The sequence below is a fragment of the Leptidea sinapis genome, chromosome 1 (genome assembly GCF_905404315.1).
Source record: "Leptidea sinapis chromosome 1, ilLepSina1.1, whole genome shotgun sequence".
Lineage (NCBI taxonomy): Eukaryota > Metazoa > Arthropoda > Insecta > Lepidoptera > Pieridae > Leptidea > Leptidea sinapis.
Window position 1 is genome coordinate 22,483,027 of NC_066265.1, and position 26,947 is coordinate 22,509,973.

The 26,947-nt window shown below is 33.7% G+C and overlaps 1 protein-coding gene and 1 long non-coding RNA gene across 4 annotated transcripts in view; one reads left to right on the top strand and one right to left on the bottom strand.

The window, feature by feature from the left end:
- Positions 1 to 447: 447 nt before the first annotated feature.
- Positions 448 to 12,064, bottom strand: LOC126979360 (uncharacterized). The gene is made up of 3 exons (XR_007732813.1): positions 11,867 to 12,064; positions 11,314 to 11,539; positions 448 to 798 (listed from the first exon to the last, which is right to left on the bottom strand). It is a non-coding gene; the product is annotated as an uncharacterized LOC126979360 (long non-coding RNA).
- A 493-nt stretch (positions 12,065 to 12,557) lies between these two features.
- Positions 12,558 to 26,947, top strand: part of LOC126975739 (vesicular glutamate transporter 2) — a 55,672-nt gene continuing 41,282 nt past the window's right edge. The window contains exon 1 of one of the 3 annotated variants that reach the window (XM_050823945.1): positions 12,558 to 12,637. Coding sequence is in view for 2 of the 3 variants with exons in the window: in XM_050823792.1 (XP_050679749.1) it covers positions 16,734 to 16,804 (71 nt within the window). In the remaining variant the exon portion in view is untranslated. Of the gene's footprint in view, positions 12,638 to 12,701; positions 12,884 to 16,560; positions 16,805 to 26,947 lie in introns of those variants that run through there. The other 2 variants (XM_050823857.1, XM_050823792.1) reach the window with 2 other exon arrangements.

Here is a 26,947-nt window from a genome sequence, read left to right on the forward strand (position 1 = left end):
ACTTCTCAAATTTGCTTTGACGCGAGTATCACGGTATTTTTCTGAGACCAAACGGGCATCAATAAAAATGTTAATTATTGCAATAATGTTAATTAAATAATGTTAATTATTGCAATAGATAATGTTACTAAAATCCAAGACATCTTGCGATTATTTGATTAAAGATAATGAGACAATTTTTTGAAGTGAGGATTTCTCTTTCCGCAATGAGCACTTTATTTTGTGACTGCGTACTTAGGAATAATAACGCTCAGAACGATAATTTCCTTATAGTTCCAGTGAATATAGAAGCAATAATAGAATTAATGTGTGCGTGAGCGTCACGTACTTACATTCGTCATCACGCACACAGACAGCCAAAAAAAGTTTCAAGTGAATAGACATTTCCCCAAAACAGTAAATTGTGAGTAATAGTAGATTTTATGTAATAAGTAAGAAAAAATAAAATATAAATTAAAAATTTAATCAAAACAATAATTGGCCCGTTGGGCTCAGAGGCGCGGAGAATATAGGTACAAAGTACTATCTTCGCGCCTTAATAAGGCTACTGGAAACCCAAGCGCTGGCAGCTATTTCGGTCAATGGATCAGCCTAGCTATCCAACGCGGAAATGCTGCCAGTATTCTTGGTACGCTTCCACGTAATGATAGTTTTAATTTTATGAAGTCATAGTATTTGTAAATATAGTTATTTGTTGTTTGCGTTTAGCAAGATTTATTAGACTAGTTGTTTCCACAGTGCAGACTTCCGAGGCGTGTCGAAAATGGATTCCAATTCCGCGTCGCACTCTTGAGATATCTGTAAATAAAATTAATTTTGACCAATCACTTAACTTTTAATTATATAATAATATCTGGACAACCGAGCCTTGCTCGGATATTTAAGAATGTACAAAAAACTTGAACAAAAAAACTAATAGGACGCCTGGATTCGAACCGGGATCTTCTGCTTTCCGGATCACCCAATGTGCCATCAGAGCTATTATAGTCTTGTATACTGGTGAAATTTACCTTTGTATTCTAATGTTATTGTAGCTATTTCTCATTAAAACAAGGATAAAACTACATTTTTTACTATTGAAACCTAGCTAGATCGATTTCTCGCCCCCGAAACTACCTGGATACTAAATATTAGTATTCAATAAAATCGTTGGAGCCGTTTCCGAGATTCAGAATATATATATACAAGAATTGCTCGTTTAAAGATATAAGAATTACATTAATAGTTGTGTTTCGTAATCTCGTCTCGATGTTTTCACTTCTGTCCTGTGTACAAAACAAAACAGCACAATAGTATGTTATAATTATTATATTTTTACTTTATCTTTGCCGTAACGTAACGTTGCTAACTTCAATGAGAACGGTGTAATTGTGCATATCTTATAACTGAAGAAACTCAAGTTGAATCTTAAAATACCGCGTGGTTAAATTGCACTATCTACTAGTTCTATAGATTTTGTAGATAATAGCTTGAATAATCTTATTATAATCTGGAGAAAAGATTATAATGAGTAAAGACCTTGATGATCTTCCTTGGTGATGAGACAAAATGGAAGGAGTTGGTTTGAGAAACCCCTGCATCTACGTTTCAATTTAGAGTTGTATGTGAATAGTTACACTTACAAGTAGACAATCGGCTAATGTGTAAACATAAAATACATAAATTTACTAAATAGTTATGTATAAATCGTTAGCACCAGATTAAAAACCAAATTTAATAATAAGGTATTATCATTGATACCTGCCTGCTATACTTTACATGTGATTTGAATCAAACTACAAAACATATTATTATTAATTAAATCAGTTGTTTCCGTTCATTTATCGTGTTTTGAGTTATTACAAAATGCATGGTACACTATTTTTATTACAAAGTTGTGCGAAAAATTACTAGGACATCATGATTCAGCCGATATCAAATCCAGAAACGCATTAATTCCAAGAATAACCAAGTCTGATAGTCTGCTTTGTACTAAAGTGCTTATTATTGCTCCGTGTTTATGTTAGCCTGGTACTGATTTTACTCACCACAGAGAATTATTTATTTTTGCTTCCCTTCTCTAAAGGATACACGTGCACTGACTTACGGACATGAAACACGCAACGTTGGGACGTTGGGAGCTTCCAAATGGAATGGAAATAATTATTGCTTTAAATGTCAGTCGACCAAGTCGCATCCTACGCCTCCGAGTTTCTTATCACAGTAGTGTTTTTCTTTGATGTCTTCTTCATTTTGGAAGCTTTTCAAAGGGTAACTAAATGAAAGACGTAAAACGTAACACACACACACACACACACACACGTGTGTGTGTGTGTACGTGTGTACGTTAATAAGGTAAATTGACATGAAATAGTTCTTTTTAGTCTTCTTTTTTTTACCTATTACTATCTACCAGTGGGAGGTTCCTTTGCACAGGATGCCGGCTAGATTATGGGTACCACAACGGCACCTATTTCTGCCGTGAAGCAGTAATGTGTAAGCATTACTGTGTTTCGGTCTGAAGGGCGCCGAAGCTAGTGAAATTACTGGGCAAATGAGACTGAACATCTTATGTCTCAAGGTGACGAGCGCAATTGTATTTTGCGCTCAGAATTTTTGAGTTTTTCAAGAATCCCTTATTATCTTAAAAAAAAAATCTATAAGTTCGCCTTATCGATCAGGCTATATTCCGAAGTAATGTTTTCATGTGTCCTGTGGTCTGGTTCAAAATGAAACTGGGTGCAGCCCAACTTCATTCTACCGCGTACAACGCAGAGACGCTCGAACAGTTATAATCATTTCAGTATTCAATCTCAATAAGATTAAGTATAAATATATCTTAGAACGCTATACCTACCTATATATATTGCATACATACATATTAATAATGTGAAGACTACAACAATTACTGTCTACTCCAAATGTCACGAGGGGCTGCTGAAAACCAGTGGTGTGTTGGTGTCTCAAGCACTCAACACAGCTTAGTACTGAGTCAGCTCCTTTTAGCAATGAATCACACGCGCACAGTTTCTTTACCTGTTTCATATGAGTATTGTTATCTTAAACATTATATTGCTATTTTTTATCTCTCTTTAATTAAGAATTACAGTTGTAAATTTAGTATTATGTTTAAAGCACGATCACTTAGTACAGTGTGTGTTCTCACGCATTTATTGCAGAGAATATTCCGAAGAGCTGCAGACTTTTGCTGCCCAGTGCTCCACGCTCACACCTCAAATTTAATTATCATCCTTACAATCTGAAACTCTATCGTTCCTCCACATGGCGTTTTTCAAGAATATTTCTACACCTACAGGCGCATGGATATTCATTCCAATATTATGTTGAAACATTGGAATGTAAATCCAACGAGGAATGTTTCCAGAACGATGATACGAAGTGGTTTGATTTAGTAAAGCCTTTACACCCACTCTTCCACTGACGGCTGTCACAAAATAAAAAATACGAAGTTGCAAAAATAGATACTTATTACTTACTTACTTATTTTATCCTCGATATAATATTAATATAATAATAATTTTTTTTTTTCACAAAACCTTATTTATGTGTGATAACTACCGAATCCCGTTTTCAGTAAGCAATCATGCATAATAGCTTCGTCATGATTAGAACAGTCATGCTATCCAGTTTATCTGACATCACAGCTGACCCCAATATAAACAAATACAGGATAATGATCATCTTCAGTATCTCAATTAACCGAGTTATATATAGGAAAACTTATTAGACACTACCTTCATTCAGGCAGAATTTTATAATTTAAGAAGAAAAAGGAAACGGCGTGTTCATTTTTCTTTCAATATAGCAAAAGTTGCTACAAATCAACATACCCTACTATGGTTTCTTATATAGTTTTTAGGCTGTTACTAGTCATACGCTTATTGGATGATATATGCAAAAAACTGTCGTTCGTCAATTTCAGAATAAAATAATATAATGTTATGTCACTAAATTTAATAAGAATTCAAATTAAGAATTGCTGATGCTAATCATGCTTGACGGAAATTAATATTCGGTGAAAATTAAGGCCACGCTACATCACTGATTAAAAAATAATACAATTTTGTAGTATTTCTGGAAAAATATCACTAAATTGCTTGAAACATAATGACCGTTTTTCTTATAATCACAGAAATACACTACTATATGTTACAATAAAATCAAGAGTGTTTTGAAGTTACAGTAATTTTCATTCCCGCACTATGTTTCCTACTTGTGCAGGAATGAGCGACCAACATCACTATTATGGAATAATAATATATAAGCGCCACGCACACATAGTCAGCTTATTATTGTACGTGAGTAAACTATAAAAACCTTACTACCCTCACTTGCTTTTAAAAAGTGCGGGGCTATTTTAGGTGGAAATAATAACCGTGCTCTTATACTAGGGACGAGGGGTGAATGTAATGAAACACTTAATTCGTCACTACCATTGCAAGTTATTGTCCAGAAGCACACACAAAACAACATTTGGAAGGAACTTGTTTGATATTATAATTAATTTTGCTTTTAAAAAAAAATCGGGCAAACGCGATTCTTAGGCGATGCTTTCTTGCTAAGCGTTTTTGTATACTTAAATGCTTTTGCAACATCATCCCAGAAAACGTACAAAACAAAGGTACAAAACGAAATTTAAAAGTATCGTTAAAAAAAACACTTCTGTAACATAAACGATTTTCTTAATGGTTTATGGTTAATGGATTTTCTTAATTTTCTTAATGGTATCACAGACTAGGAATGGAGCGACCGCCCTCAGGCTTAACTATAAATTTTATTGAACGATATAACATATTATATTGTAACCAAAACTAGCGCGCGCTCTTCTCAGGTCCGAGGCATACTAAAAAAAATTTAATTTGAATTTGACTTGTAATAAATTCGAAATAAAAAAATTACACGAAAATTTTCTCCCGTTAAATTCACTCTGACGGAACACATACAGTTTTAAATTTGCCGCCAAATCGTAAAACAAATGACAAATAAATAAAATACATACCTACTCAATAATATTGCCAAGGAGTTCCATTTTTAAATTAACTATATATTATAAAACTATATTGTTTAGAAGTGGCCAGTTCTAAAAACTTTCAGAATCACCCTCGTAGATAATATTCTCAATAATCTGAGACGGTGAAAATGAGTAGTCCAAATAGTATAGTAGTAATAGTCCAATAGTATACTGCAATATATATCTCAGATATTTATACTATAATTGCCTACAGTATGAAATTCTCTCCATATCGAAATTGGCAATAAATATTCGCTCGGCAATCTTCAAGTAGCGCTCTGTACAATAAAACACTTTTATAGTACTAAATATAGTTTAAAGTGGGATGCTTTAGACATTCTGAGGCTTGGATTAAATCGTTTTGCGCGGATGTTTTGAGCGGTTGAGAAGAATGTTCTTGAATTGGATTATATTACATGATATAGGAAATGTATAAAATCAGGAATTGCATTAAAATCCCATGAAATGTATAGAATTCTGAAAACGAAATGCCTGAAAAATATGAAATTGTATTTCACAAATTAGCTAGGAATTCCCTGGCTTTAGTTTAAGCACTTTTGAGTAGTCACTATAAATATTTATTTAAAATTACTAAATTTACCATATTCTGATCGAATAAAGTTGAGCTCGTAAGCAGAACGTACAAGAAGCTCAACAGCCACTCTTATCAATCGATTAGAGTACTTTACAATGGCAAATGCAATACAAAATTATTGATAAGGTGCTGCACCCAGCATTGCTTTTCTAGCAAGGTAGGCCCGATGGACCTAACTAGTCGTACTTGAGCTTTGAAATAAGCAAAGATTGCCTACCATAGGTTATTATTATCTAGCGTAGGTATGAAGAAATTTACCTGTTCAATAGAAGTAAGTCAATAAAATATTAACGGAACCAAATTAACTTTAAGGACGTGTTTGCGAATCCGACAAAAATAAGATATTTTTCGGTAGGGTTTGTGATGAAATGAAACTAAATGTAACATATTTTGACATTTAATGTCGTAAAAACAATTATCCGTTTACCTCTTCACACAAAATTGACGAAATGGGGCTTCAGCATTCAGGATATTCTTTCTGCTACTACTTACATAATTTTGTCTCTTAAAAAATACGTAAGGAAAGCAGATATAATATTTTCAAAAAATGTTATAAATAATCTCAGAAAAAAATTAAAATGAATCGTCTAAAATTCATATATTTTTCGGATTAGCATGAGCTTTAATGTGTAGTAGTAAGGGCTATTTTATTTTGTCACTCCGTACACATTGCATAGAAAGACAAAGATCTATCGAAATTCGAAACAACGCCAGTCGGCCAGTCCGCGCTCGGCCGCCGTTGTGGGTAGATACTGTGTCGGTTGTAAGCAGCAGCTCGTGCTCGAAAAGATCGCTTGTACGAACATGAATATTTTTTATAAGCTCTACAATACTGTCTTTGATACTTTACATATTTTGTACGCAGTCAGACTTTCTAAAAATTATGTTTCTGATTTTTCTTAAGAATTTGTGATTTATAGGTTCTTCTCTAAATATAAGGTCTATATATCAAAATCGAAGATGGCGCTTATAGAATTGGCAACTTTTCTTATTGGGTTTCGGGGTCAACAATAACGAATATCGGGTCAAAATCGAAATCCAAGATGGCGCCTATGAAATTTACCAACTTCTCCTCATGCATCTTATTTTCATGGTTTTCGGGGTCAACAATAACGAATGTCGGGTCAAAATCGAAATCCAAGATGGCACCTATGATTTTTACCAACTTCTCTTCATGGGTGTCATTTAAATGGTTTTGGGGGTCAACAATAACAAATTTCGAGTCAAAATCGAATTGCATGATGGCGCCTATGAAATTGACGAACTTCTCATCATGGGTGTCATGTTCATGGTTTTTGGGGTCTACAATAACTAATATCGGGTCAAAATCCATGATGGCGCTTATGAAATCTACAAACTTTTCTTCATGGGTATCATTTACAGCGTCAAAAGTAGAATTCATTCATAAACTTAAATTTTATTATAAAAGGGCTGTCTAACAATAACATGCTAAATTATTTCTTCATTGCCTATATAAGCTGAGAGTTGCAACCATAACTTAGAAAAAAAAAGAAAGTTAATTATATCCAATAAAGTATCATATTTTATTAATTGTATAATTTTACTAACCTAAGAAACCGTAAGGAGGGGGGGGGGGGGGCACTTCCAAAGCATCAGACAACATATAAAATAGAAATATTTACGTTTCGATTTTTCACCCACAATATTTACAAAACACAACCCATTACCAATCTATTTAAAAAAATCTCATAATTTGATTTTGAAAGACCTATGTAATGATACCCTAACTACATGCAAAAAAAAATCATCCCCTTTTTAACCACTAGAAGCTCTATCCCTCTTATCAATTATTACCACCATATTATGTCAAGAAGTGTTATTTCAATAGATATTGTAATCATAAGGTATAAGCTATTACATATATGTAACGAACACCTTCCTTATTCCCGCATTATTTTCAAAAGATAACCCCCAAAGGAAATGTCATGTATCAAACCTGAATCTAACTTTCAAAGACCTATCCAACGATACCTCACAAGGTAAGTCTCCAGTAGTTTTTTCATCTCCACTTTAAGGGGAGGTGTCCTTAGGGGGGAAGCTACGTAAAGCATCAGACAACACAAAAAATGGCGTGCGTACAAAGTACACATGTCAGAAGTGAAACTTCTTTGGAAAACTATTTTTTAAATCTCCTTTATTTTTATTATTTAATTGGATCCACCATATGGATGTGTGGTGATGGCGGTCCTCCACAGTGCGGTTTTCAAGGAGCTTTCTTCCACGTACTACACAAAGCTGTGGAATGAACTTCCTTGTGCGGTCTTTCCAGGACGATACGACATGGGTACCTTCAAAAAAAGCGCGTTCACCTTCCTTAAAGGCCGGCAACGCTCCTGTGATTCCTCTGGGTTTGCAAGAGATTGTGAGCGGCGATGATCATTTAACACCAGGTGACCCGTACACTTGTCTGTCCTCCTTTTTCCATAATAAAAATGCATAGGTATTAAAAAAACATGAAAGTTATCTGTGAAAAAAATCTCTGTTTTGATAACGCGTCCTTAACACTAGTTCTGTGTTGGGTTTTTCAAGAATCCTGAGCGGCACTGCATTGTTATGGGCAAGGCGTGTATCAATTTCAAGGATGTCAGCTTTCTTTTGGGATTGGGCAGGTGGCTTGTCAATTTGCATCGAGTGGTATGGGGCGTTGTCCATAATTATAATAGATGGTTTAGGGAGGCTACACAACATTGAGGTAAACCATTCAGTAAAGTTTTCTCCATTCATTTCTTCATGATAGTCTCCAGTGGTTTTTGACGCAAAGGCCATACGAGAACCTTCGACAAACCCGTTGATGGTTCCAGCGTGACAATTTATAAGTCGCGATCCTTTTCCAACAGGAACTTTGGACGTAGATGCTGCAGTGTCATCGGTCCAAGAACGGTTTAAAGTATGGATAGCATTAAGCCATGTTTCATCCAAAACACAACATTTTACCAATTTTCAATTTCTTTCACTTGCCGTAAAAAAGTATATGTGACCTTCACGATATCAAATCTTTCCATCAATATTTTGCGTTTGTTACATTTTTGTATCGAAATCCAACGGTCTTCAAAATCTTCGTTAAAGAACTTTCCTCACCGAAGAATAATCCAGCTTCCTTCAGTGATTGCACTAACTTTTTTCTTGTTGGATACTCCTTCCGTAAATAGTAGCCGTACACAAGACTTCAGATGGCATCGGCATCAAAGCTATCGATGCCTACGACTGGTTTTGCTCGTTTTCTCTTTAAGAATCGATTTTCATATAAGGCGCCCGGTATGAGAAAAATATGGAGAGTAAAATCTACTCATCAAATCTCATAGTAACGTTTTTGGTGCGCATCATTTCTCGCGCACCTTTCACTATCTTGTATTTTGAAGCTTTATTATGTTATTGAAATTTATTTATTACTAGCTGACCCAGCAGACCTCGTACTGCGTCAATCGATAAATAAAATAATTAAACTTTTGTATAAAATAAACTTAAAACAAACAAAAGGAATCCTTTTTTATAAAAATAAAATTAAAAAAGTGCTTGGTACGAATGTAATTTTATTATTATTTTCGATTAATTACACACATATTCCGTACTTACAAAACAGAGCTTTCTTGAAATACTGGCTATGTAGGTATAAGGTTTCAATTTAATATTGATAGATATACACAGTTATGATACAGTCTTTTAATCAATTAAAAGCTTTCTGATAATCTTTTTGTTTTGTTGGTGCGGTTAGGTCTAGATTTTTTATTTCGGACAAAACTTAAGATTTCTCAATCTACATAAAAATAATCTGATATATAGTTAACAACTGTTCAACTGAGAAAGTTTATTTATTCATTTTAAACTATTATTTTAATTTGATTTCTGAACGACGGGGGACACACGGGGGACGGTTATTATAATCTTAATAATTTATTTTCAAATAATAAAAAATACTGATTTAATTGAAGGAGCCTAGCGCCATCTGTTAGTTAATTGAATAATTACTAGTAAATCAAATGGTACAAGAAATAAAAATACTATAAAGATAATGTACTTAACCGAGATTCTGGAAAAAAAACAAGATTAGCCTTAAACACAAGAAAAAAACCTTAGATGAATCTTACATGCCGATATGAAGCGGTTTTTTTTCTAGATTATTTCAAAAAACGCGTGGTTGTTTTTATTAGATACTCGTACAGATAACAATATCATTACCTCCGGAAAAATCCACTGCACAATGAAACTGTTGTTGTTAATTGTTTAAATAATGTATGTCCATACATTTAACAGTTTAGAATAATTAGATTAAAGAATGGAATAGATTTTAACGCCTTCGATATATTAAGAGCAAAATTTACAGTACCCAACGTGTAAATATGCTCAATAAATAATGAACAATCGCTTTACTGTGGTTCATTTTAAGTTGTATGTGTAGCTTGGGGTTATATACCAAAATTTAAACTACATTTACATAGACTTAATGGTATGCTTACGGCCTTTACTAAAACTATATAACTATACAACTATTGTAATATTTCATACTTATTATAATACTATGATTTACTTTCAATTTGTTTATTTTCTTAGTAACAAGTATTTATATGGCAAAATTCATCACACAACTTTATATTATATTATAGTTATTTTTAACACTGTTTATAACGCAGCAATCAACTGACAAAAATGGGACTTATAAGTCCATTGCCTGTCGGTTGTAAGTCCCATGCTTGATGCATTTCCGATTTATAATAAAAGTAGTTAATCACGCCCAAGGTTACCGCGATTTCATATCCACTCGGTGTTTCGTTGCCGCTTCGTAATTTATTAATATCTCAATTCTAAAATTCATAGCACCTACTGACAGCTCAAACAATGAAATCGTATAACTAGTAACGCTCTACCAATAATAACTATAGATGAGTTTGAGTCATCACTTTGAAACGTTTTGTCGAATTAAACGCAAGGGAGAACTTATTTAATATTAGGTCGGGAGCGAGAAATATAATCATTTTGGTAGGAATTAATCTCTTGGGGTGTTTCGTAGTATGGAGTTGACCCAATTTTTGGATGTCACTTCGAAAATAGGTGACCCGCAGGCTCATTTTTTATTTCATTCTTGATTGGACGGACAGGGGGTTCACTTAATGGAAGGTAAGGATCACTGCCCCTAATTAAAGTTACAATTTAATTTCATTCACAAATGGACGAAACTGTGTATTTTGCACCCACGACCATTACGTTTGTCTGAATGGTGGTTTACGTAACTAGAAAAAACTTAAGAACTGCACAACTGATTTAAATACGGTTTTCACTTTAAGATGAAGTGATTCATGAGCAAGGTTTCATTGAATAATATATTAAGGTTTTGTGTTTAATGGTTGAAAAATGACGATGATTATAATGTATTAGTAGCCAATCCCAGCTTGAGTAACAATTCATTATATTTAAGTAACTGGATAGGTTATAAACAATACTAAATAGCTCAAAGCTATTTAAAGTTTCTTTACACATAATCGAACATATCGTTATTACAGAAAAGGAGCCAATATTTTGTCTATATAAAATATATTGCAAATTTATAATCTAAATACTAATTTCAATAAAGATTTAATATCTGCATTAATTCTGTAAGCTGTAGAAAGTAAAAAATAATATAAAAATTAAGCGAGTAAATTGATCGAAAATACCGACTAGACTAAGACTATACCCTAAGAAAAATACTAACACTGCATTACAAAACTGAAGTGGCTGTGGGTAGGGCACATAGCTCGACAGACAGATGGTCGTTGAGGCAGAAGTGTCCTCGAATGACGACCACGTTGGTAGGCCTCCACAAGATGGACCGACGATCTGGTAAAGATCGCCGGAATATGTTAGATGAGGGCAGCTCAGGACCGATTGTCATGGCCATCTTTGGCGGAAGCCTTTGTCCAGCAGTGAAAGTCTTCAGGCTGAAATGATGATGATGAAGCATTTACATCTGGAATCAACCATTGCGATGTGCACTTGCGATTTTCGTAAAGAATGCACTTTTCATCATGCATCCCTAAAATCTGTTTTTGTATCGCTAATTCCCGGTACAACTAGCTTCAAGGCGTGTACGTCACTTCAATCAGGGGGCACGCAATTTTTAAGCTTTTCTATTTTATCGATTTGATGCAAATTGTTCAACATTATGATTTGTAGGTATGATAACATAAAAACACGCATGCTCATCATATCTTGGTAGTTTGCTGCGAATCGGCTGCTACCATCGCATTTAATTAATCATTATTTACCTGTGGTACCATACCATCTAGAGGCTGTTCTTCTTCAGGTTTCATTTAACAATTTGAAGTCCTCTTGGGAAGCGATACAACCAATAACGCACGACACATTTTCTGTTGCGTTAATTCCAAACCGGAATTCGTATGAATAATACTTTTATTCTTATTGCATCCGTTTTATTTTTATAGCTGAATGAAAAAAACCGTTGGTCGTAAAATATTCTATGTTCTAAGAACATTTTTCAAATCTAGAATAATTCAGTTGGCACGTGGAAAATTTTCACTGTGAGATCTAGCACCAAGGAGGTTTTATTTATTCAAAGTAGCCGGTACGCTAAAACGACAACTACATATAAATTTCCACTTATAAACTTCGGTACAAAATGTACCTACCCTCATAATATTCTTTTCTATACCCTTGAAATGACTGTCATGATGATACGTTGAGTACTTGAGTTGTGAAAGCGTAACAAACTCATGTTCACATATTTAATCAATTATAACAGTTACTTATTTATAATACTTACAATATTATATTATTATATTTTGTAATAATAGTTTTTTTAAAGTTAATATTTTATAGATGTAGGAAGGAAGATTTAACTATGACAATTGAGTATTGACAGTTTTGGTTAATTGACACCCGAGTTTGTGCCTTGTCAGTTGTCACAGAGTAAGTGTAAAGGTAAGGTAGCTATACCTATCTCGATTGGTTACCGGTTTTGTTTTGGAGTATTTTATATTTTGAATTTACCAAATTCTAATATTCGACATTAGAACTACGTAAGTTATGTTTATTTTATTGTGCGATTTGTTAAATTGATTCGATTAATTCTAAACTCATTGTAATACGTATTAGAGGGCTAGTGGAACTTTGTATTGTGTGATTATACAAATATTCTTAATTTTGGTATGACTATCACAAAATTACGAAACACTCATAGTAAATAAACGTATATAAAAATACCCGGGTATGTCAAATGATCGGCGATATAAATATCAATACGCACCGCTCCAATCTCATGAGGGGTAAGTGTTTTCGGAATTATACTTTCAAAGAATCTAAGACAGTGGTTTACTTTAGTACACAGGTAGGTAATTAATCTAATAATCTTTAGGGTCGTTCATTTAATTTTTTCATTATCATCAAAGTTTAATATGTTTTTCAGAGAGAAAATACCTACTACTTCGCCTACTATGATGTTAATATTATGACAATACTTCTCACTTAATAACTTTTACTAAGTTTTTTGACTTAAGTAATGAGATTTTGTTTATTTTATATGAAAATCTTTGAACACTTGTATCCATATGATTTGCTCGCTATGAGCTTCAAGTTCCAACCCACCTACCACAGAGATTGATGCCTTAAATATAGAAATATTCTTAAATGATATTATATGTAGTGATAACACTAATATTCCATTGGGTTTTGTCACTGTTTCAATATATATTGCTAGCCCTGGAAGGCTACAATTATGACAGCAATGCAACGTGTAATTAATGTTAATAAAAAAACACTTAATTCATGTAGGTCAAGGAAATGGCACTTATAATAATTAATATCAAAAGTTTTCTTTTACCACCACTGTCGGAATTGAATCGGAAAAGGTTGAGTTTGATGAGAAGAAGTGGCAAGAAACTCATTGCCACTCTTTTAAATCAAAATTTACAGCTTCATTATATAACAAATGATGTCAATTACAATATGTGTTTTATCTAAAGTGATGCAACAAAAATTTAAGAAAGGGAACAACACACCCCACATCACTACCACAAGCACATTTAAGTGAACATGACAATTATGTTGTTTTTTCAAACTAAATGAAACACTCATATAAATCTATTGCCATTCTAAATGATTATATTTTGGAATAAAATTTCTAACAATATTCAAGGTGTCCCAGAATTCATAAGTAAGCAAAAATACAAAAAAGAAAAAATTTAAAATTGGTAGTCAAAGTATGGAAAAATAAGGTAAAAAGCATGATCTGATAAACTTTAAATAGGTTATGCAAGTTAATAATACAATAAGCCTCCATCTCCCGTCTTTCAGAGACCTTTTTTATGCCATGCCCCACCTTAACATTTCTAAAATTTTATACATAATTTTTAACCCTTAAAAAATGTTTTTAATCCCTAAAGAAATACAAATGATAAGTTTTACAAAGAAACCACTATAAAATTGTTTTCAAAACATTGTTAGTAAAATTTCAAAACATATAATGAAAAACTGAAATTCAAAATAATTTAAATATTGATTTTTCTATATTCATTTAAAGATTTCATATAAAGTTCAAATTTACTTAGCTTTATTCTCAAGTCTCCACATTGTGTTATATCAAGTGAATTTTTTTATCATTAAATCATTTACTAAATCCACATTCAGCTAAATATGAAGAGATGGAAATGGTAGTATAAGTTTTCTTGCTCATTCTTGGAATTTGCCTTTTTTGTTAAATTTGTCAATTGAAATAACCCAAAGCAAAAGGGTTAAAAGTCATGACGGGTCAATTTTTAAATTTCCCCCCTTAACTCTCAAATTGACTTCAAAGCAAGAATTGTAATATTTATTTGTTTTATCTCCTCATGTTGAGATAGAGATATCATGCCAAATGTGGTAAATGCATGTTTGTTTCCTTTTTTTGTTATGATAATAAGAGACAATATGAGCAGGATGATCAGATGATGGTAATTGATATGCCCTGCCCATTACGATGCAGTGACACTCAGGATTCTTGAAAACCCAAAAAACTCTGAGGGGCACTACAACTGCGCTTGTCACCTTGAGACATAAAATTTTAAGTCTCAATTGCCCATTAATTTCACTAGCTATGGCTCCTATCAGACTGAAACACAGTAATTACTGCTTCACGGTAGAAATAGGCGCCATACCCATTATCTAGTCGGCATCCTGTGCTAAGGTGCCTGCCACTGGTAAAGTATTCTTATACATATCTATTTTATATGTTTTAGTAATAAATATGTATATTATATTAATTGTTATATTGGTCATTGTCTTTTACCTGTAGTTTACCTTAGGTACTTGTAGGCTATGCCTAGTTTTGGGCAAGATAATTTATAGTGTGCCAATATAAAAAAATGTATCAAAAGCATTGAACTTGAAACCATCAAACATCTTCCTACAAGACCTATTTTCACACACCTCAGGTTTGGTGGAGTAAATACTGTTTGTTCGTTGTAAATACACAAAATAATTAGCTAATTATAGAGGCTTCCAATTTTCTGCACTTACAGTACTTTGTCAATGGACCAATAGGAAATATTAGCAGTATGATCAAAAGCGACACCTTGGGGTTCTGAAAGTTTTTGTTCATGAAAGAGTGGACACACGAGCGTATTGGTCACCTGATGTTAGGTGATCACTGTCGCCCAAATTCTCTTGCTACACCAGAGGCATCACAAGATTGTTGCCGGCCGTTTAAAAAAGTGTACGAGCTTTTTTTGAAGGTACCCATGTCTTATCGTTCTGAAAACACCGCACAAGGAAGCTGATTCCACAGCTTGGTCGTACGTGGAAGAAAGTTCCTTGAGAACCGCACTGTGGAGCAACGCCACACCTCCAGATGATGGGGGATGATATCCTAATACCTACCTACTACTACCAGTGGGAGGCTCCTTTGCTCAGGGTGCCGGCTAGATTATGGGTACCACAACGGCGCCAGTAATGTGGAAGCATTACTGTGTTTCGGTCTGAAGGGCGCCGTAGCTAGTGAAATTAATGGGCAAATGAGACTTAACATCTTATGTCTCAAGCTGACGAGCGCAGTTGTAGTACCACTCAGAATTTTTGGGGTTTTTCAACAATCCTGATCGGCACTGCATTGTAATGGGCAGGGCGTATTAATTACCATCAGCTGGACGTCCCGCTCGTCTCGTCCCTTATTTTTAAACAAAAAAAAATGTGGAAATAAATAATAATAAGGTCTTTTCAGAGTATTCCCATTTGTGTAGGCTTGAAATAAAATTTAAATTTGTTAAGTAGCTACATATGTGAGTTTAATGTCAAAGATAACGAAAAATATATTTCGTAGCGTTAAAGGGAGGGGTATAAATCGATGGTTTTATGATAGTGCGTCATAGAAGCAAGTGAGTGGGCGCCTTATGACGTCAGAGTGAAAGCCTGTTGATAAGGGACCTAATAAGAATTATAAGGAGACAATCTATTATTACCTACGTTGCTTGTAGAGACGTAAAATCATATTTACCAGCCATGTCTTAGGTTGCTTAATAATTAATTCATTTCTTATATAAAACTTTGGCCAGGTAAACCAGAATAGGTGGTGCTTGAACAGTCTCAATAAAATTTCTCTGTAAAAAGTTTGAAGATTTTTTTATTGGTTAAGGATAACGCAAAATATATTTAACCGAATATTAAAATTATTTCACATATCAGAAGCTTAGTAACATGGGCTGTATATTTTTTTTAATGTGAATAGAAAAAAAAATGTTATTGGTATTAACCCTAACTATCAAAAATTGCCTATACTTGTCATAAATATGGGTGCACTGCGAAAAGTATTGATGACAAAGAAAGAAGGTTATATTTTATTTTATATAGCGAACGTGGCAATAAAATGTTTTATAATAGATATACGATATTATCACACATCGCAGATTGTTCGGATCTTTGAAAGTGCAATTTGTGTGTTTGTGAATGTTTCTTTAGTTGAAACAATACAGTGGGGGATGCCGTGTGAATTGTGAGTGGTATTGGATTATGGATACGCCATTCAGTCTCGTACAGGCGCGGGCGTCGAAAGACTTGCCGGCCTTGCTCCTCAGCTCACGGTAATTTCAACCGTTCTTCTATAGCATTAATGCATATATTCGTGTGAGTGTTGTGGTGTTTTTTAAAATGAGCGAAGACAATGCCGTGACGAACGATTTGAAACGGCAGGCTGCTATGTTCTACAATTCTACGGAAAGGTTGGTTTGCAATTTGTTTCAATATCAGCATTCCGCGACGAAATTCCAATTAGAAATCAATCCGGTCATACAGTAAATACGTTCATTTATAGTTGTGATAAGGTCTATATTTGAATATGACGTGTTAAATGTTGACGAATGGTTTTGAATAACTTGTTTGGGATTTATAAACTTGAATGACTTTTAATGCGGATGTATTTTGCACATTGAAATATTAAAATAATTTGATTATTCACAGTAATTCAATTACTATTTTCTTGTAATACTAGAGAACCTACCAAGATTGATTCAGAATTAAGATTGTGTTATTCCTTTCTTAACTTAAAACTATAAGCCTACATGGTTTTAAAACACATGTGAAGACAAGATAGCTTAAGTAGCTTTCTAAGATAATTGCTTGGTTAAAGTTACGAAGAAAAAGAGTAGTTATCTCAAATGCCTTGCCTTATGTATGCATATTGATTTAAATAATTATTGACAATTTAAAACTTCGCTCCACGAACATGAAAAAGTACATAATTTAAAATGCCATTGTAACAAATTTGCACTAAATATATTTTAATCTCAATATGGTTCAGTCTTATAATTGTATCTCATATTGGCGGTGACTATATTATCGTGAAACAACGTGAAAAGGCCGGCAACGCTCTTGTGATTCCTCTGGTGTTGCAAGAGAATGTGGGCGGCGGTGATCACTTAACACCAGGTGACCCGTACGCTCGTTTGTCCTCCTATTCCATAAAAAACAACGTTAAACTTGTCCTCAATGGTCATGTGCCATTCTCACTTTCTTAGTTTTGTACCTGAGAAGGCATCTCAAAAAGTAGTCATGTGTATTTCGTCTCTTTAATGCTCAGTTATGAAGTCAAGAAAACATACTTGATCACGGATTACAAATTGATACCCCTTCTGGAACACGGATCATAATCTTATATTCCGGTAAACGGTCATTGCATGATCTACTTACGGCCGTTTTCAATAATTAGTTTAACCTTAGTTTAACTTACTAGAGGTAGACAAATCTATCCTTTTACGCTAACTTACATTTCAATAACCTATCGATATAAAGCATTGGATTATAACAATATTGGACATAACTATGGATAGATAAGAACTTGTCATTATACGGTGAAAGCAATGTATCCGTAACTAGAGATACGATATTAAAAACGGCCGTTCGACGTTTAGGGTCCGGTTGTGTTGTATTCAAACGTCTTGTGATTTTAAAAGCGCATCTCTCAAAGTGTCTCATTGGCGAACGACGCAGTAGTAATATATTCAATCTTCCCTTGTAGCACAGTACCTAGGTATATTCGTCTGCACAGACCAAAGATGGCAATGAAGCAACCCTATGGAGATTCTCACATTGTAAGAGAAGCAGATGGGAAGACGCGATCAAAAGACGCTCCAAAAATAGATTATATGGGTAGAGTCCTAATGTATAATAGTTACTAGTATGAAGAGATGTTTATTTCGCCGAGCATTTTATTGTCAACAGAGTTTTGAAATATCGCTGTGTTGGTGGAATAAAAAGGGACTGCTTCAAAGTCTGGACGAAATCGTTCCTTGAATGTTGGCAACGATCGACAACTGGACAGTAATGACGGGTTTTGTGAAGGTCTTACTGGTGAATAGAAAGGTGTAAATGGCGGCAATTAAGGGGTCTTAATATCGCGAATTTATGCTAAGACGGTAGACTACGTACTAGAAAAGAGGGAAGGTTTCAGAGGCTAAAAATTCGATACTCCGGTTTAAACAGTGGCTGACAATGTCTTTTTGAAGTATTTCCTTGTCTCGCTAGAAAAATACCTAGTAACTAATCCTGCAGCAATGCACGTAATACACAGCTCGAGAGATTTACGTGCCAATACTGATCTATGAATAGGTCGACTTGTCGATGATTTCGTGAATTTTTAAATTTATCCATGGAACACTATCTACCAATTTCATCATCTATAATAAGTGTAAAACAGACAGAAACTATTTTAAAATATTGTTTTTTTTATTATAAAACTGCCGTTTCACGTAAGCCTTGTTATTTTGACCAAACAGTCATATAAATTATATTTAAATAATATATTAAATTATTATTCATTAGAATAAGTAATTCTAATAATAAATGAAAGAGAAAATGAATCCATTATAATATGAAACTGAAGTATGTAATGCGTTATAATTCATAGTAATTACGTATTCTCGTAAAAATTCCAAATGGTAGAAGTATTTCATTTTATGGCAATTAGTTCTAATAATTTTAATAGGTTCGCAATTACTGTAGTGAGTTGGTACATAAATTGTTATTACTGCTTTATATTCTGGTTAAAGTAGAATTTCTAGATATTTCTTAGAACGGATTAATACACTTGTTACTCTAATGTTATTTGGTGTAGTTTCTTGGAAGCAATTTGTTTATCAAAGCGGATAGAAGAGACGCGGCTGTTTGCAAATGTATTTACCGCGAGTAGACAATATAATTATAACTATAATTATTTCTATAACTGTTCTATAGTAGTATTGTTACTATCAATTTATAATTTTGAAAAATGAACATTGTGAAGGTAACTTTCTTATCCAGAGTCCCGATGTTACGCTAACTTTACACTTCAGTCTAATCATGCTATATTATATGTATAACTATAACTGCTGCTCGTGATCTCGTCTGCGTGGAGGCTATGAAGCAGCAAAAATATACATAAAAATGTATGCATTTAACGTGTCCGGACCTTTTGTTAAAATTGCAAAATTTTAAATATATCTAGGTAGCTCGCCCACCGCCGGACCGGACCATAGTATCGCGCACTTGGTTGGTCAACTTCGTACTGTTAAAAATTTTGTTCAAATAATGTAGTGCGAAAGACAAAGTTTATTGATTTTAAATACCAGAAGCTTTAAAAGTATTTATTACTATAGTAATTAACATTATATTTAATGAAACATAAAGTTTAACTGTTTTAAATACCCGTATTTATTTTGATATAAGGATCAATTTGAACTTAGAAATAAATTTTCAATTTTTATTGTCTATGATTTCAGCGATAATGACGCACACATAAAAGATAGATATATGCTGTCGCCCACGTTCTCGTATCGCTTTTTGTATAGCATATCTTTCACGTATCCCCATAAGAAGAAATCTAATGGTGTAATCTGGCCGGCCATCTAATCGGTCCATTCGTACCAATCCAAGTAGGAAAACATTCATTTTACGTTGTTCCTTTCTTTTAAAATACTAAAATACTATGTTACTTAAGAAGAGTTATTAGTTTTTGGCCATTCTTTCGATTGGCATCATAAAAGTAGGAGTGTTTTTTTTTTAATTTCAGTCGGTTCGATTCCCAGACGAGGCAAGTATTTTTTAGAAAATCTTTGAATGCAGAAGTGCTAATTTTTAAAAATAACATAAAGTCTTCTTTCAGTAAAATAGCCTATCTTTGATATTTAACCCTGTATACGTGCAGGTAAATCCAACGGTTTTTGCAGCCAACGCCAGAATATCTCGTAGATCGCAGAATTATTCCAACTTATTTGTCACTTATGGTTATATTTAGAACAATTCACACAATATCTTTATAAATTATAGCGTTTGTGATATTCTGATATGTAAGCTAATATTATTGTTGTTTCATTAAAATCCACTCAGTTGTTTTTTGTATGAAAGAGTACCAAACATCCATACGTACAAACTTTCGCGTAAATAATATTAGTAAGTATATTATTCACCGTGTGTTATAATTCAATTATTATTAAAAGTATCAATAAAATTCTATTTTTTCATTTTTTATTTTATGTGACAGATAAGCGACAACTAGCTTATTTTTTAACATTTATCAAATTCAAATTTATTATTAGTTTAGAAGCGTTTATGGTGTGTAAAATTTTATTTGTTTTTTCGTTCTAATTTTGTTTTATTGTAAATGTAATGTAAATATTTTGTAATTGCTTGTGCGATGCGAAATAAAAAATATAACTATTTGAAAAAAAAAACTGATACATTTCATAATATTTTATATACTTATCGTACCTTTCTGCCCGCTAAACCTCCTTACCACAGTAAAAGACAAATTTTCGGGCCAGTTGACACATCACTTCGGAGCCATTATTCAAATACGGATAGTCTAAAAATATTATTCGTATCGTCTTTATATTGATATTTACTCGGAGTCCAATATTTTATATTTATTACATCATGTCGTAGTATAACAATAAATAAAGTAAAAAAAAGAAACATTTATACGTATACGCACATATCTGATAAACTAGGAAATTTCAATCAAGGTTAACTTCTTTGAATACAACAATCGTTCTTGACTCCTGAGCTACCTACTTTTGGGTTATTGTGATACTTGTCAACGCACTTACCCTATACATGGCTTGTATTCATGTATTGTAATGCAGGTAACTTCTAAACTGTTTCGATCGCAACTGCCTATTAATGTTGCGTTTAAAAAGCCAAAAGCGACTATGCCCGCGTGAACTTTCGTATAAATCTAAACTTAAGTATGATTGGTGGGAGAGCAACAGTGGGAGGCCCCTTTGCACCGGCTGCCGGCTCGATTATGGGTTCCACAACGGCGCCTTTTTCTACCGTGAAGCAGTAATGTGTAAACATTACTGTGTTTCGGTCTGAAGGGCGCCGTAGCTAGTGAAATTACTGGGCAAATGAGACTTAACATCTTATGTCTCAAGGTGAAAAGCGCAATTGTAATGCCGCCGGTTTCTCAAGAATCCTGAGCGGCACTGCATTGTAATGGGCAGGGCGTATTAATTACCATCAGCTGAACGTCCTGCTCGTCTCGTTCCTTATTTTCATTAAAAAAAATGTATTTATTCACAATTTCAAAGTTATAAATTTTTTGCGCAAAACCTCATTACTTTTCCAGCGAATGTCTCATCTAAATACGTTGTGTGTTTCGTTGATTAGCCGTAATAAACAAACAGACATACAACAATTTAAAAAATTCGTATTCCATTTTATATATTTATATGTACCGTGTATGCATTCTCCTCACATCCACTTGGGATTTTATAATTAAGCTGTTTTTTTTGCATATTTTTGTATATTTTGCATGCCTATTTCGGGAAAACGGATTTTTGGGGGCGAAATCCGATCTAACCATAAACCAGAGATAAAGCGCCTTGCTGAGTTTTCACGCCCCTTGTCTTCCAGATATACCGAGGTGGACATAATATAATTAGAAACACTTCATTTTAATTATTGATGTATAAAATCAACGTGCAATATTCGTGAAAAATATGTTATTCCAATATTTAATAATCATGCCTTATTATAGCCCTTCAATTGAAATACTCTTAAAATATATTAAAAAAAAAAAAAAAAAAAAAAAAAGTAATTAATCACAAAAAAATGTTCAACCTCTATTGAACTATTTAATGCACCTGACCGCTTGGAAGACTAGAAGAGAATTTAGAAAAGCATCAATGGTAGGTACGTTTTATTTTTGAAATAAAAAAAACTTCTTTCCTCGTTTTGCCTATCGTTATGGCAGCAATTGAACATCAAATTGGAGTTTTTTGTATAATAATTACTTTTGATGAAAATGGACAAAATTAAAAATTGTGACTCTTCAGCTAGACAAATAATTGCTAATTTACATTTCAATTGTTTAGTCGGATTTTTGTTGTTTTTCTATTAAATGATGTCATTGAACATGTTTTCTGCTAATTGTTGTTTCATTTTTATTTCCAAATAAAAGGTGTTGCCGCGAATGCTTGAGAAAGTATTTCTAATTATATGTCCACCACTGTATCTCTCTCTCCCTTCGTATCATTCTTTTTACTGTTTTACACAAATCTCATATCTTTAAACGAGCAATTCTTGTATATATTATATATTCTGAAGCTCGGAAACTCCTCCAACGATTTTAATGAAATTTTGTAGTTTGTAGTTTCGGGAGCGAGAAATCGTTCTAGCTAGGTTAAAATTTTTGGGATATGCAGTTATATCCGTGTTTTAATTAGAAATAGCTACAATAACATTTAAATACAAAGGTAAATTTCGCCAATATATACATGACTATAATAGCACATTGGGTGATCCAGAAAGCAGAAGACCCCGGTTTGAATTCAGATGTCCTATTAGTTTTTTTTGTTCAAGTTTTGTACACTCTAAAAATCCGAGCAAGACTTGGTCGTCCAGAAACTACTAATAAACAATGACGTAGTAAAAGCCTTTCTAATAGTCAAATTAAAATAAAGTTTGAGACAATCCCAAAGCAATCTATTGTAGTGCAGTGGACTGCGGAAGTCCTCGGTAAGTGCTCAATTATTGCACGCAATTACTTTTTCATCAAGGGGCAAATTGGGTTAGCGACCCTGGATAGGCCCCATAAATATAATGTCCTGTGTCCAGAAGTGCCACATTAATTATTCTGTTGTAATCTCTTATAATTTGGAATAAGTAGAGAGTAGCGCGTTAAAAAAACTTTATCTTTCAGCCTTACAAATAAACTTGGTATAGAGTTATACCTAAGAATAATTAAGTAAGTAGTGAGTAATAGAAATGATTTGTAAATCGATGAAGCTGTAAATGTTGATTTAAAAGAGTGAATTTCTTGCCTCTTCTTCTCATTAAAGGTCAACCTTTCCGAAATGGTGGCAAATGTAAAAAGAAAAGTCAACTTTTGGCATTCATAAGTGCCATTTCCTTAAACTATATGATTAAAGTGATTTTGATATGATTTGATAGTACATTCTTGGAAAGGAATGGTTTTCGATAGATCGTGCTATAAACCAAAATGTTAATCTCCGGTCGGTATCTCTAGGGAGCAATGCTTGAACAAGTCGATCATCTCTGTAAGAAGTTATAAGCATCTTCAGTACCTACAGTAGCGTTGATTTAGGCACACCCATTTTTTCTGTAGATTGCCGTAACTATGATTTTGGGTAAGCCTCAAAATCCTAAGAAGGCAATAATGATAAAATCCGCTCTCTTACGCTTAGGTTGTTTTAAACCTTCTCTCAAATTATAATTATTTTATCAAATATCTTATGATTCGGTAGAAAGCATTCAGGAGAGCGGTACATTAAAGTTACATCAACTGGGCTTCGATAAAAAGAAAATACGCTTCAATTAAATTACTTTTTATGTGTATTCGATAACCATGTTGAACCCAAAGAGGATGTTAATACTACGTAATAAGAGGCGGGGCTGCCTGAGTAGAAATTGAAATTTAGTTTCGTATTTTTTTTTATGAAACGTGCATTGATTTGACATGGTTGAAATAGTAATTACAATAATTGAGCGATGAAGTATAATCCGGCTAAGTTTGAAAGCAAACAGTTGCTTAAAACGTTTTGGATTTCGGCCATCTCCGTTTTACAAGATTATAGCCGTTATCTGTCAGTCTATCAATGACTGCACGTTTCATACAATCGAGTGAATCTTGAAAATTCTTGGTTTCGCTAGGCTGGTTAAATCACAAACATTTCATAAACTTATATTAACAGATGAAAGAAGAAACGAAATCGTTCTAAATTTGAAAAGTTATAATTTTTAAACTCAAAGTTCAAATAAAATTTTAGATTTAAATATGGAACGCTTACTTGTTGTAAGTATAAGTATAAACTGATATTCAGGTAACTTAAACTTCTGCTGCTCAGTTTTTTTCCCGGTATAAAGAAATGAGCCCCAAATTAACCTGGAGTCGAACCGCTTTAAAAAAGTTTTCATCAGAATGACTTTTTTAGACTACTCGCGCTCAACCAAAAAATAATATGTCAAATTCAAATATTTTTATTCAAAATAGGATGTGACATCATTTATTGAAAGTCGGAAACTACCATCCATTCCAAAAAGACTGCCTCAACACAGTAATCCTTACAAATTACTGCTTCACGGCAGAAATAGGCGCCGTTGTGGTACCCATAATCGTATACCATATCATAAAAATTTACTCTTATTAATGCATATAAGTATTAATATTTTTATCCTAAGTATATTCAATTCTAAAATACAGAATATTCTTAATGTAGAGTTTATTGTTGATACTATCAGCGAGTTGCACAAAGCAAGTAATAATGTGCTTATTACTAAGTAGTATTAACTATTCCGTGTTTTTATCATGTTGACCTTAACAGGTCAGACGTAATGAGAGTGTTTAACATTATAACTACATAATGTATGTGGAATGGTCATTTTTAGATTTAAGTTTTCTATTTTATTGTTTTATTGCACCTTTGTACTTAGCAGTAAGTATTGTTTTCAAAAGGTTGTAAATAAATGGATTGAGAAAAATTCCCAAATAACGTAAGTATAGTTTTGTCTCGTGGCAAAAATGTACATTATAAGTACTGAGAGTGTAAGAACGAAGCATGACTGATGCGGGGGTGAGAACCCAGGTAGTAAGTAAGAGATAATTGTATGGGACTCAAGCGGGCAGTTCCTACTTAACTTCGATGTACGACAGACCTCTGTCCTTTAACTCTGTCAATTTTTTCTAATAAATATACTCACTTTAAATTAACCGCCCGTGATTCTTTAATTATAACATCTTAATAAACATTTAGTATCCTATCCAATAAATTCCGATACTACATGTAGTTATAGTTATAAATCTCACAAACTAACAAGCGAAGCGATTTCTTCATACTATTACATATTATTACCAGTGGGAGGCTCCTTTGCACAGAAAGCCGGCTAGATTATGGGTACCACAACGGCGCCTATTTCTGCCGTGAAACAGTAATGTGTAAACATCACTGTGTTTCGGTCTGAAGGGCGCCGTAGCTAGTGAAATTACTGGGCAAATGAGACTTAACATTTTACGTTTCAAAGTGACGAGCGCAAGTGTAGTGCTGCTCGGAACATTTGGGTTCTTCAAGTCTTCTGAGCGGCCCTGCATTGTCATGGGTATCAATGCGTATCAATTACCATCAGCTGAACGTCCTGCTTGTCTCGTCCCTTATTTTCATAAAAAAAAAATATACTGAACGGAACGCTGAGATTGATGTCGAACTGCAGTACAAAATGTTTTCTTAAACAAGGACAGTATAGTGAAAACTAATCCAAAAAAATACAGAAAAACTGTCTGTGGAACTATTATTACTAAATGTGAAAACAGTTTATTCATAAAAATAAATGAATTTGCTAGAAAAAGAAGCTTCGTGTGGTAAAGGTTACTATAACATAAATGCAACAGATTGGGAATGAAGCGACGGCTCGCAGGCTATTAAATAATAAGTTTAATTGTACAATATTACTTTGTAAACATATTTTTTGATGAAAAAAAAACCGCTGAGTTTCTTGCGCCCGTTCTTCTCAGGTCTGAGTCACATTATTTCGAATGGGCGGTATTATTGACGTTCAATAATTAGTTTTAAATCATATTTTGAATAAAAATATTTTAATTGAAACTAGTAACGTTTCAATAATAATAGCGTTTTAGTCATTTTCCTAATCGTTGTATAGTGCAAGTAGGATCCACTCAGGAGCATGCGAGAAGTTAGTTTTTCAATTGCAGAAAATGGAGGATGAGATTCAAATTTCTCAGAAAAATTACCAACAAAACTTTGTAATAATAACATACTAGCCTCGAATCAGAGCAAACATTGCCAAAGATAATACAAAGGTGTAAATTATCATAATCTTTTACAGCGCGCGTAAGTGCCCGATTAATGTTAAATATTATCTTTTGTAACTTAGAGTATTGTACCAAAACGAAAGGTAATTCATACAGATATGAAACACGGAGTTAAAGATACACGTCGACGAACGGATAACCACACGTCTCATTCGGCTGTTTCTCCAGTTTTTTTTATGGAAGACGAAGACAAACTCTTGCCCACATTATCTTGCAACACCAGAGGAATCACAGGAAGGTGTACGCGCTTTTTATCACGGTCACGTCGTCCCGGACACAGCACAAGGAAGCTCATTCAATATCTTGTATCAAACAAGATTTGTCCATCCTATTCCCAGATAGGCTGAAACGGCCCTCCATGTATCAAACTCCATTGCTTCTTCCTTTCGCAACAACCCTATTATGCAAACTCTTTGTTTCTTTTCGGTCCCGTTTTGATGCATCTCCGACCTGAAGTCCTGGGACTACCTCTCTACAAGAACTGGGTGGCACCTTAACAATCTCTTCAAAGTAAATATTACTAGTTCAAGTCAAGTCAAGACAA